The sequence below is a fragment of the Tasmannia lanceolata genome, unplaced genomic scaffold (genome assembly GCF_043159265.1).
Source record: "Tasmannia lanceolata isolate RefF3 unplaced genomic scaffold, GAP_Taslan_0.1 ptg000015l, whole genome shotgun sequence".
Lineage (NCBI taxonomy): Eukaryota > Viridiplantae > Streptophyta > Magnoliopsida > Canellales > Winteraceae > Tasmannia > Tasmannia lanceolata.
In genome coordinates this window covers 61176407-61188030 of record NW_027518692.1, presented here as the reverse complement: position 1 = coordinate 61188030, position 11624 = coordinate 61176407, and the positions used below count along the sequence as shown (strand labels likewise).

Below are 11624 nucleotides of genomic sequence, written 5' to 3'. Positions count from 1 at the left end.
TAATAATAATAATCTAAAGAAGCATCAATCCAAGATAATAGAAACATGCGCAGATGGTTCAATTCTATAATAGAAAACTTAGGGTCGGGCCGGGTCAGAGTACCTGAGGCATTAACCCAGAACCCGACCTGAGTCAGGGTCTAAAAAAATGAACCCTGACCCGCCCTCAGGGTTGGAAAATCCAGCCCTGATCCTGTTCGTGAGCAGGGCGAGTCACGGCTAACAGGCCAAACTTGCACCCTTAGCTCCACAAATAGAACTTTTATAAGTGTCCCAATTGGTGTCAAATAAACCTTTTACTTATTTTATAAGTGTCAAATAAACCTTTCAAGAGGCTCCAATAACGAGTGGCTAAAAACAAAATTGAATAACTTAGGTCCTCATTATTTGATCAGATGGTTAGGATCATCTGACGAGGTTGAATTTTATGGTATGACATATCTAGATCATTGATTTAAGTATTTGAGGTGTTCCATAACATTTGAGGCGTCATTTTATAAGTAAAAAAAATAAAGTAAAGTTAAGAAGCAATTTTGGCAAAATTACGAAGTTGAGAGGATTTTAAAGAAATTCTTGACACAACAAGTTCAACTGTTCAAGGGTAAAAAGAAAATTACACGAGGCATGTTGGCAACAAATCAACAATAAAAAAAAAAATTTACTTTATTTTATGATATCTGGTGGGGTCCTGCCTAACCCCAGCTTGCCAATCAAAAAAAAAATAATCATAGAATATTAGTGAGGCCAAGTTGTGAGAGATAGGTGGAGAGGGGAACTTGAGAGGGTGCGAGTGAGGGGGGAATAATATAGTCCAAGAAAAACAGGAATAAAATAGCCAATTTGAAGCAGTGCACTTGCTTTCCTGTCATTTATGCTGTATCCACATGTGCCAATTTGAAGTAGGGATCTCTTATGCTGTATCCAAGGTTTTAAATTTCAGTTTCCGGATGCTTTGAAATTTTGAAATTTTGGATTTCGGTCGAAATTTAAAACCTTGGCTGTATCCTCATGTGCCCTCTAAAGTCTCTCCCCTCCTTCCTTCCGAGCTCCTCTTTCACAATTGGTTCCATGAATATTCCATGAAATAATTTTTCCGTTGTTGGCAAACATCGCCTTGTTCTTTTTCTTCTTGTAGTGCGGTTTTTAGATTTTTATTGGAGAAAATGAAAGAGAAGAATAAGAAGAAAAACAAAAAAAAAACCCTAAAAATCAATTAATCAAGAAGAAGAAAAACAAGAAGTAACAAAGGGCATTGATATTTTCACCCCCCCTCAGTACGCATTCGCCCCCCTTTAACGTGATTTGACTAGGGGTGCAACTCGGGTCGGGTTCAACCTGAAACCTAATCAATCTTCTAATACAAAATAGATTAGAAGCATGGATGCATCAGTATGGTGTAACCTTATGGTAGTAGAATGAGAATGCCTACATCATTAGCTGGGAAATTTTGCAGAAAGCCATCTCACAGCTCATTTTTGCCGAAGAGAACAGCCGCCTCCGATGAATTAAATGTATAAGACAAAATCTGCTAGAAAGTGAGCTTGTGTGGCTGTTCCCTCCTGCAAAAAGTGAGCTGAGAAATGGCTTTCTGCGAAATTGCCTAGTAAATCCCTAATTAGATATTGGATTGTGCAACTTGTAGGCTCTTTAGGGCAAGGTTTTAAATTTCGGTTTTGGAATGCGTTTCGTTACTCACCGAAATCGATTTTTTTGCAAAATTTTGGTATTTCGTTCGAAATCCAACGAAATAAAAAAAAGTATTATTTTATGATTTAGGGCACGGAGATCCAACATTGGGCCTCTTTTTGATGAATTGGTTAGGATCAGAAGTGGGCATACCTCATTGTGTATCTATATATCCTCTTAGTTGAATTCAGTCGGAGGGTTAGGATCATCAACCTATAGAAATAATTTTTGGGGCACAACCTATTTAGGCTGTGGCCCATCTAATGGACGGTTTGGATCATCCTATGGTGCGGACAATACCGTACTTTTAAATAAAGTAAGGAGTGCTATCATTAAAATACAGTAGCGCTGATAACATTTCCCTATAAAAACTAGGGCCCCTCTTTAGACTTTGGATACCACTAAGCTCTATTGGCACATAATCTTTTGATGCAAATGGCTTTGAACTTAAATATTGTTATTTGCAAATAATGGTTACAATAGTTTTACAAACCATATAGTTGAGCTTCAAAAGAAAACAAAAAATATCATGGTCAATAAGCCTGATACCCATAATAAGCCGTAATCTTAACCCTAATGAGTCTTGAAAACCCCGAAAAAATCCACACTTACCTCGTTCTCTGCATCACACAGGCCGCCATGCAATACAACCTGAGGTTACCCAAACTTGATCCATCAAAGTTCAATTTAAAAAATATAGGATCCCATTTACGAGCAGTGTTAACTTTACTACTTTACTGAGCGATAAGATGAAGAATCTCGTCATTTCTCAATAGAACTCCAAACAGTCACAGCAAGCTAAAGGCCTAAAACTGAAGGGACAGAACGAGGAACTGAGGTTACACAGATTCATCGCATAGCTACAGAAGCAGGCTAAGGTTTACATGGTCCTGAGAAAACGAAAAAATTTCACTAGCAAAATGCTAGAAGCTTGTCCATAGGCCTACCTAGAAGCAGAGGCAATATCCTCTCCCTCACCATTCTACGAGGTAAGTTCCAGGCAAATACAATGCTTGTCTCTTCCCTGTTGACTAGTTTACACCACTAATCTACAAGGTAAATACTTGCAAACAAAAAGAGCCTTATAATAGCCAGAGAAATATGCAGGGCATTCACACTGGTAACTCCTCTATACCCAAATCAAAGTTCAAAACTTCTGTATCATGTCAAGCCCATCATACATTACAACACGTTCTACTGATTCTATAATACAGCATGGGGACTTGTATCGATGCTGCCGTGTTTTGATAATGGCACTGATCACTTTGTTTCACACTTTTCTGATTAGCTGCTGATACTTTTTTTTAGAATTTGAATAGCCTTTGACAGCACCCTCCCTCCCCCCCCCCCCCCCCCCCCCGCCCAACAGTAATTTCCAATATTTTGAACAGAGCCCATGTCACTAACATACCTATCTTTTTTTAAGTGTTTCAGGATAATCAAACAAATGAGGAATGCATCACCAAAATAAGAGCATAGACCAAAACCAGGCTATCAGCCATTTTGCCTCCCTTGACTTACTATCATGTCAAGTACTGTTGCTGGCTGTCACTAGATGAAGATGAAGAAATACTCGGATCTATACGCAAATTGGTGGAAATGATCAAAGAAGTTTCCAACTTGAAACCCTACAAAGAATGCCTCGACAGAACAACACAGGCACCGGTTTATGGCGAGAACATCTAAACAGTCTCAGGTAATATGCCTACATCTATCCACGGGTGCAGAGCAACACCTCATGATCATGCTCATATATAGAGTGCAGGGACAATTGAACAGAGAGAAGGTGCAATAAATATGCTATGACCAGTTGAACATCAGATGCGCTCCACAAAATTGTAGATAGGAAGTTACTATGATCGAAGTTTGACCAATTTCTTTTATCATAGGAAATCCATTGGAGACGGTGCTCGAAAGAGCTTTGGCTGAAAGAGGGCAATAGTAGGAATACAAGCTTCTTCCATAAAATGACCTCAGATAGGTTTCAAAGAAATGCCATTAAGGGAATCTTGTTTAATGGTCAGTGGGTTGAAGATGAAACGACGATGGGAGAGTTGATTACTGGCTTCTACAAAACATTATTTCAGGGTTGTAGGGGGTTCGCATCAAGCCTTGATGGCATTATTTTCAGGATGCTTTCCATGGAAGATCAGATTAGATTAGAAAAAGCATTTGAGGAAGATAAAGTACGAAGGACGGTCTTTGCTATGAATGGTAATAAAGCGTCGGGAACTGATGGCTTCACAATGGCTTTGTTTCAAGAGATGTAGGATAGTTTTAAGTGAGATACTATGAAGATGTTTGAGGAATTTCACGGAAGAGGTAAACTGAATCAAAGGTAATCCTTCATTTCCCGTATACCCAAGAAGGAAGGGGTTAGGGAGATAAAAGATTTTAGACTCAGTTATCTCATCAATAATATTTACAAGATTCTGGCCAAAGTTTTAGCTGACCGGCTCAAATCTATGATGGCTTGCATCATCTCCTCATTTCAAGGCGCTTTTGTGGAAGACAAATTTTAGATGGAGTGCTCATTGCTAATGAATGTATCTTGAAGTCTTCCTTCTTGGTGATTATTAACGGGAGCCCAAGGAGATAATTTCAAAGCTTGAAGGGATTAAGACAAGGAGACCCTCTTTTCCCTTTCCTTTTTGCGATTCTTGGAGAAGCCTTAAGGACGGTGTTAGTGAAAGCTGAGGAATCTTGGTGAGGAATCTGGCCTCATTGAAAGGGTAAGGATTAGAGCCTTGGAGGACATATACCACCATCAATTTGCGAATGATACGATCATTTTCTGCAAAAGAAACTCAGGAACAGGTTGAGAATCTACATATCATTCTGAGGTGGTTTGGTAAAAAGTTCCATAGTGGGATGCAATGTGGATCAAAGTCACCTGCAAAGTTTGGCTAAGTATTAGGGTGTTCGACTGCTTCCTTTCCCCTCGTATACCTGGCATTATCTTTGGATTGGTTATCCTTCAGCAACCTTGTAGAGTTTGAAAATTGAGAGAATGGACAAAAGGCGGACCGATTGGAAAAAGATTTTTTTATCATTGGGGAAACACATCACTCTTATAAAGATGGCCCTAGCCAATCTCCCACTGTACTTTGTCTTTATTTAAAATTCCAGCATCAGAAACTGAGGCACTAGGTAAATTGGGATTAGGTGTGTCTTGTCAAAGAAACAGTGTGATTTGGGAATAGGAAATCTGGTCAGAATGAACAAGGCTCTTTTGGGGACATGACTAAGGCATTTCAGAAACAGAAAGGAGGCCCCCTTTGGAGAACAGTCATCAAATGCAAGTGTGGAAACCAAGGAAATGGGTGGAAGGAAGGTAGGTAGGTCAGGTAAGAGTCCAGGCTCGGGGATGTGGAGGTCTATTTATACCCATAATCACAGTTTTACCCAAGGAATTAGATTTAGGGAGGGGGGTTGATGCAAAGGGTAGGCGGCGGAAGCGATGCTCGACACCAAACAACTGCTAAAAGAAGTGCATAATATGATAATGGGTGGCAAAAGAGTGCCAGTGATCAGTCAGTATATAAATCACTTAAGAACAGTCCAAATGTAGTTTTAAGCAGCACTACCCACAGGAAACTTCACTATTGACATTCGTAACAGCTCTAATGTTCACAAGTTCAGTTCAATGGGAAAGTGGCACCAGCTTGCATAACTAAATCATTCTGATATGCAGAGCAACAATACATTTGAGACATCTGAGACTTAGGCCTTCAACAATACATTTGAGACTTAAAACACTTTTAGGAATTCCAAAGCAGAGGGTTTAAAGGGCCTTCAACAATACATTTGAGACTTAAAACACTTTTTAGGAATTCCACTCTATACCTGAGAGCTCAAAACCAGATATGCGGAGCAACATTAAAGGAACCAACCCCAGGTCTGCCAATAGCTCAAGCAGAGTGGAAATGATCCAGAACTATTGATCCCTTGTATTCCCTTCTTCAACCACTAACCGAAAACTTATAAATTAATGATAGTAGCAACTCTCCGAAAGAAATCAATTCCTTAGGAATTAAATAAAACTATAGATTCCATTCTCGAGTGATGATGTTTGATTAATTGAGCATATCGGACCATGAATGGTATGCGATGTTGTTCATTCCATGAACCAAAATTCTTTTTTTTTTTTGAAATGGTAGAATGATTTCATTAGATAAGGGAGCGGGCCGAGGAGGACCACTCCCGAAAGTACACGAGAAACAATAAAAATAAAGATACAAAAAAACTCTCGAGGGAGGAAGTCAAACCACTCCAATGTCATACGACTAACCCCACCCCTAGCCAAAGAATCCGCCTCCCCATTGGCAGATCTCCGCACATGATTGAAAACAATAGCAGAGCCCGAGATTGAAAACAATAGCACATGAACCAAAATTCTTATCATTAAATTTATAGTGGAATTGAACAGAAAGATCACGAAACCACAAATTCCAAGTCATAGCATAACCCTCACAACAGAAACATGCACGGTTTGGAAGAAGAATTTTCAATTAACAAAAACATGCACGTCTCGTCTCTCTGTTTCTTCCACACATACGGAGTGTTTGAGGATCAGATCTAATCATTCAAATCCATTTTTTAATAGAGTTCAGGCTTTCTGTTAAACGGCGATTCTTGGCAAAATAAATACTCATAATCGAAGATCGGCATTTTCAATTAGCGAAGAGATGTTATCTTGGCACAACAGAGGAAGAAACCATTTTTCATCTCTTCATTCATTGTAAACTGGCCTCTTTTGTTTGGAATTGGGTACTCCAAAGGTTTGGGATCAATTGGGTTTTCCCTAACTTAATCCAAGAGTTGATTCGGAGCTGAGAAGCGACAAATTTGGGCTCCCTTCGACTAATACTCTAGTAACTCAGACCTTTTGTAGTTTTATGGATCATTTGGACAGATAGAAATTCTAGGATTTTTTAGGATAACGGTTTTACCTTGAAATGGATGGTATGGAAAATCAAATTTACAATGGGATCTTGGGCTTTGCAACTTCAGTTTTTCATAGGTAATTCGGCAGACACCATTATTAGAAATTGGGATTCATTTCTGGCTGGCATCGTCTCTAAAGCAAAAGTAGTTGCTAGGTGGAAACCACTCCTGGGAAAGTCTTCAAACTCAATGTTGATGGTTGCTCCCTTGGCAACCCAGGCATGGTAGGGATTGGGGGCGTTTTTAGGAACTATGTCGAGGACATCATCTTCTCCTTTGTTAAGCCAGTTGGTTATACTGATTCATCTCAAGCCGAGGTCATGAATTTTTGTTAGTCAGATGGAGGAAAACCTGAAAGTAGAGAGCGACTCTTCCAATTCTTTATGTTGGGCAAAAGGGAGTAGAGTAGAGACTATCCATGGAGATTAGCCAAGTTTATCGATGAGATCTGAAAAGGGGAGTAGAGACAATCCATGGAGATTAGCCAAGTTTATTGATGAGATTAGAGCCCTGAGTTTGGATAAACCTGTATCGTTTTTCACTAATCCCTAGAATCTCCAACGATCTGGCTGACCGTTTGGCCAAATTTGGGGCTTCTAGTGTTATTATCTTTTATGAGGGAACTTCTTTACCCCTAGATGTACACCTATAATCCTTATCTTTCTTAATAATAATTGTTACCTAGAGAGAGAGAGAGAGAGAGAAGAGACTTTCCAAAGTCAAAACAACTCAAGGTACCGATTCAAGATACAGAAGATTACCGACTATACCTTTCTATTAAGAAACTCATCATGGTTTCATTGAATATCCATGTGGTGTGTTTTGTCAGTGTAGGATACACATATTTTTAAGATAACAACATATATTCAAGAGTGAAAAAGGAGATAAGGCCAATTTAAGACGAAAAAAATTGTATCTGGAAATCAGTTTAGGACTCGAGCAGGGTTGTCAAATAGGCACAACCATCATTACCAAAGTTTCTGGGTAAAGCTAAACAGAAAATCCAAGCTTTACAGTGTGGACACCAAAAGAACCTCTGAGGGGTCTTGTATTTAAGTGGTAATCAAGTAATTGACTAGCCCATAAAAGAAACTAGAATTGTACAAAAGCCACAAGCAAATATGGAGATTCTTACATTGGCTAAAAGGCCTAGCGAGTCTTCTTCATGCGTTTGGGCTGCCTCATTATTTCCTTCCTATTATCCTCAGGTGTTCTAATTTCTGTATATGGCTGCCAATCAATAAATATCAATTAAAACTATTGAAAAGGAATAACAATTTTGGCCCATTACCACGGAAGAAAAGCGTATATCACTGTACCCATCACATACACTTTTGACAAAAGGAACTTAGAAACAGTGTTTCAAAACTAGGCCATAAAGAAACAAAAGGAACTTAAAACCAGTGTTTTAAAACTAGGCCATGGAAAAAGGGAGTCGCCTCAGGCAAAGATTGCCAACTTTCCCAAAAACACAAGACATGTTTGTTAGTTAGAGAAAAGAATTCATTCATTCGTGAATTTATCACTTCAAAAGATGCATGACATGAGTTTATCACTTTAAAAGATGCATGACAAATTTGACATGTTTTGTTGATATAATAGTTTCTACTTGAGTGTTTCAAAACTCAGACTCGGGCAAGAACTCGGCCAAGGTCAAAAGGAGTCAACTTGGGCGAATCAATGATTGACGCTGTCACATTTTCATTAACTTGGGAGACTCAAATGAGTTTTGATTAACTTGGTAGGGCAAAACTCAAACTCAGAAGTTAGCTCGACCAAAAACTCAACCCAGGTAAAAGGAAGTCAACTCAGGCAAGTTGAAGATTGACTTAGGGGGTACTTAACAATGCTCTTGACATAAGAAATTTTTTAATGTTACCATAGCCTCGAAGATTGACTCAGGCAGTATTTAAACAATGTGTGTTACATAACGAACAGTTTAATGTCACCATAGCCTTAGTTAGAATGCAGGAAGCAAATAAAAAGAATGTAGAAAGTAGCCTCTTTATGGTAAATTAAATTTTGATCATGAAACTATCACTTTTAAAAGATGCATAATAAATTTGATTCATGCCACAGATAGAATGATATCAACTATTTATATAACAATTGTTCAATGCGAATAAGGAAATTTTAAGTATTATAAATTAGAGTGCGGGAAGTAAATAAAATGATGTAAATATGTAAGCACCAACCTCTTCCCATTTTCTTTGAAGCTCGAGAAGTTCTCGACAGTACGTGAGACATTCAGCATGGTATACAGCAGCTAATTCTTTAATCAATGCCTTCCTTCTAATAATGCCAATCACTAGCAAATAAAAGATGGTAAGTATGGAAGCAAACTCCCTAATAGGAAAAATCAACTCTCAATAATTTTTTGAGAACTCGTATCAATATATAGAACTAAAATTTTGGGCAGAAAAAAAAAATGAGTGCATTATAGAGAATATTGCACAGAAAATTCTAGTGATTTTGCAACAGTAATTTTTAACCAATTTAGCCATCATGTGCAACATAATCCAATGTTAAAAATCTCAAACTAGATTCAGGATTTCATCTTTTGAATATGGGATTTGCTAGGGTCCATCGCAAAAGGAATTTCGCAGCTGGTCTGTCGCATGTCAGACCAGCCACCTAATTAATGAAGACAACAGCTTTTGTCTCCATTCACGAGGTGGGTGCTCTGACATGCGACAGACCAGCCGCGAAATGCCTTTTGTGATGGACGCTAGCAATTCCCTTTGAATATTTCAAGTTAATAAGAAAAATAAATTTTCACACGTGGCATTTGAACTCAAGACTTGGTGCTCATGCTACGCAAATTGACGTGGATGACTTCTAAGTCAGTTACCAAGTTTGTTTAATATTGTGATTAGCTAATGATATCATTAATCCTGAAATGCATTCCCATCTTACTGAAAATCAGCATAAATTTATAAACTCAGAAATGGAATTGCTTAAAATACTAAGTTCCTCGATGGAACCCTAATGAGACAGATAAGGGATAATGCCCAACTGAAAATTTATTTGAATTTCAATCAACACAATTCTATGATGCATTGATACTAGACTGAGCATGGAAGATCCCCATGCAATGCAAGCCATTCAGATCATTCTTCCCATAGTTGAAAATTTGGTTGAGTACTGTTGGGACCCGGGTAGAACTCACCCATAAAATCTAGCTGTTAAGGGGAGGGTGCCCAGCCCTTATAAGCCCGTCCACGTCCATTCACTTTACCGATGAGGGATCTTTGCTTTTGTGTGGAACCCCCAACAAGTACTCAAAAAAAAAAAAAAAAATTTGAGTTAGTTTCCAGATGACTTGGGGCCAAGCCCTCTTTGAGTCTGGTTCAAGCTTTAAACTTTCAAAAGTTGGCCCTTTTATATAATAGAACACAAGCAACTAGCATATAAGCAAAAGCATAAGCTTCTTATACAAACAAATAGCGGTTTTCCAAGCACAGCACCTACAATTACAAGACCATATATCCATGAATGCAAAAGAAACCAACAACAGAACACAAGAAACTAGCATATACCCATGATAAAAGATAAAATGCATTCAACTAAGGCCCTGTTTGTTTGAGATTGTGGCAGCCGATTGTATTACTGGGCTCAAAATTAATGGGGAACCCTAATGGAAATGGAGAGAAAGATGGGGAACCCTAATGGAAATGGAGAGATTTTTTTCTCTGCTTAGTTGAATGCGTTCTATATTTTATCAACCCAAAAGCATAAGCTTCCTATAGAAAAAAAAAATGGTTTACAGAGCACAACACCTACAATTACAAAACCATGTATACATGAATGGAAAAGAAATCAACAGACACATGACATTCGTACTAGGAAAATCGAGATTAATGAAAAAAAAATCAGAGCCCGGACATAGTAAAAAAAAACATAAACAAAAATAACGGAAACAGATCCAAGGCAAGACAGAGAGGGGAAAAAAAAATAACAAAAACGAGGTCGGTGGATGAAAATCGAAGGTAAGTCAAGAAAGAAATCGGATCAGAAAGAGAATACAAAGAACGAAATGCAATGAAATTGATAGGAACAAAATCATAGAATATAAAGGAATTGGAACGCGATTGATAGAAGAACATCCGATCTAGGGCATCGAAGAGAGAGAGACAGAGGAGAAAAAAGAACTTACTTCGGGTGGGATCGAATCGAAGAGGAGGAGCTTCTAGGGTTGCAGGTGGCTGCTGAGACGGAGGTGGTGATGAAGGTGGCGCAGGATCTCCTCCTTCCCCCATCGGCGTATGATAGCTCTCTCTCTCTCTTCTCTACGATGCGTAGTTTCTAATTTTCTATACGGAACGGGGAAAAAACAGAGCGAGTGCGCGCGAAAATGACTCTAGTCGCTGTGAAGGGCAACGAAGGGCCAAGATTTATAAAGGTGTTTCCATTAGATTAATCTCACCCGTTTATAAAATCGAAGAAAGTCTGATTTATAGGCGACACATTTCGTTGCGACGGAGGTGAAACAATGGTTGGTTCTTCTCGTACCAAAAAAGGAAAACAACTCTCTCTCTCTCTCTCTCTCTCTCTCTCCTCTTTTTAAACCCTAGTTTTTATTTGGTGTAAGCTCATACTGTCCAGTATTTTTCTGAAATACTGTGCGGGAAACACCATAGGATGATCTAAACCGTCCATTTCATGGGCCACAATGTAAATAGGTTCTGCCAAAAAGAAAACACTTCCATAGCCATAGGATGATACTAGCCCTCTGATCTATAGAGAAACTGCATGGAAACCTCTATAAATGGGATGGTTGGGAACATTGTATGGCAATGATTTTTGGCCCACAACCTATCTACGTGGTAGCCCTTATAGTCCTTTTTTTTTAAAAGGACTGTACGGCCATACCATAGGATGATCCAAACCGTCCATGTAGGTATTGCCTCTCTATAGGATCGGAGGGTTGAGATCATCCTATAGAAATGATTTTTTCGGCACACCCTATTTACGCCGTGGCACATCACATG

The 11624-nt window shown here is 38.7% G+C and overlaps 1 protein-coding gene across 3 annotated transcripts in view; it reads right to left on the bottom strand.

Moving 5' to 3' along the window:
- Window positions 1–2122: 2122 nt before the first annotated feature.
- The window catches only part of LOC143892835 (uncharacterized), a 29162-nt gene continuing 19660 nt past the window's right edge, over window positions 2123–11624 (bottom strand). Inside the window, exons 1-4 of one of the 3 annotated variants that reach the window (XM_077397736.1) lie at window positions 10790–11137; window positions 8829–8941; window positions 7769–7863; window positions 2123–2337 (exon numbers count right to left, since the gene is read on the bottom strand). In XM_077397736.1, coding sequence (XP_077253851.1) covers window positions 7783–7863; window positions 8829–8941; window positions 10790–10892 — 297 coding nt within the window. In that variant the 5' untranslated portion in view covers window positions 10893–11137 and the 3' untranslated portion in view covers window positions 2123–2337; window positions 7769–7782. Of the gene's footprint in view, window positions 2338–7653; window positions 7864–8828; window positions 8942–10789; window positions 11138–11624 lie in introns of those variants that run through there. The other 2 variants (XM_077397735.1, XM_077397734.1) reach the window with 2 other exon arrangements.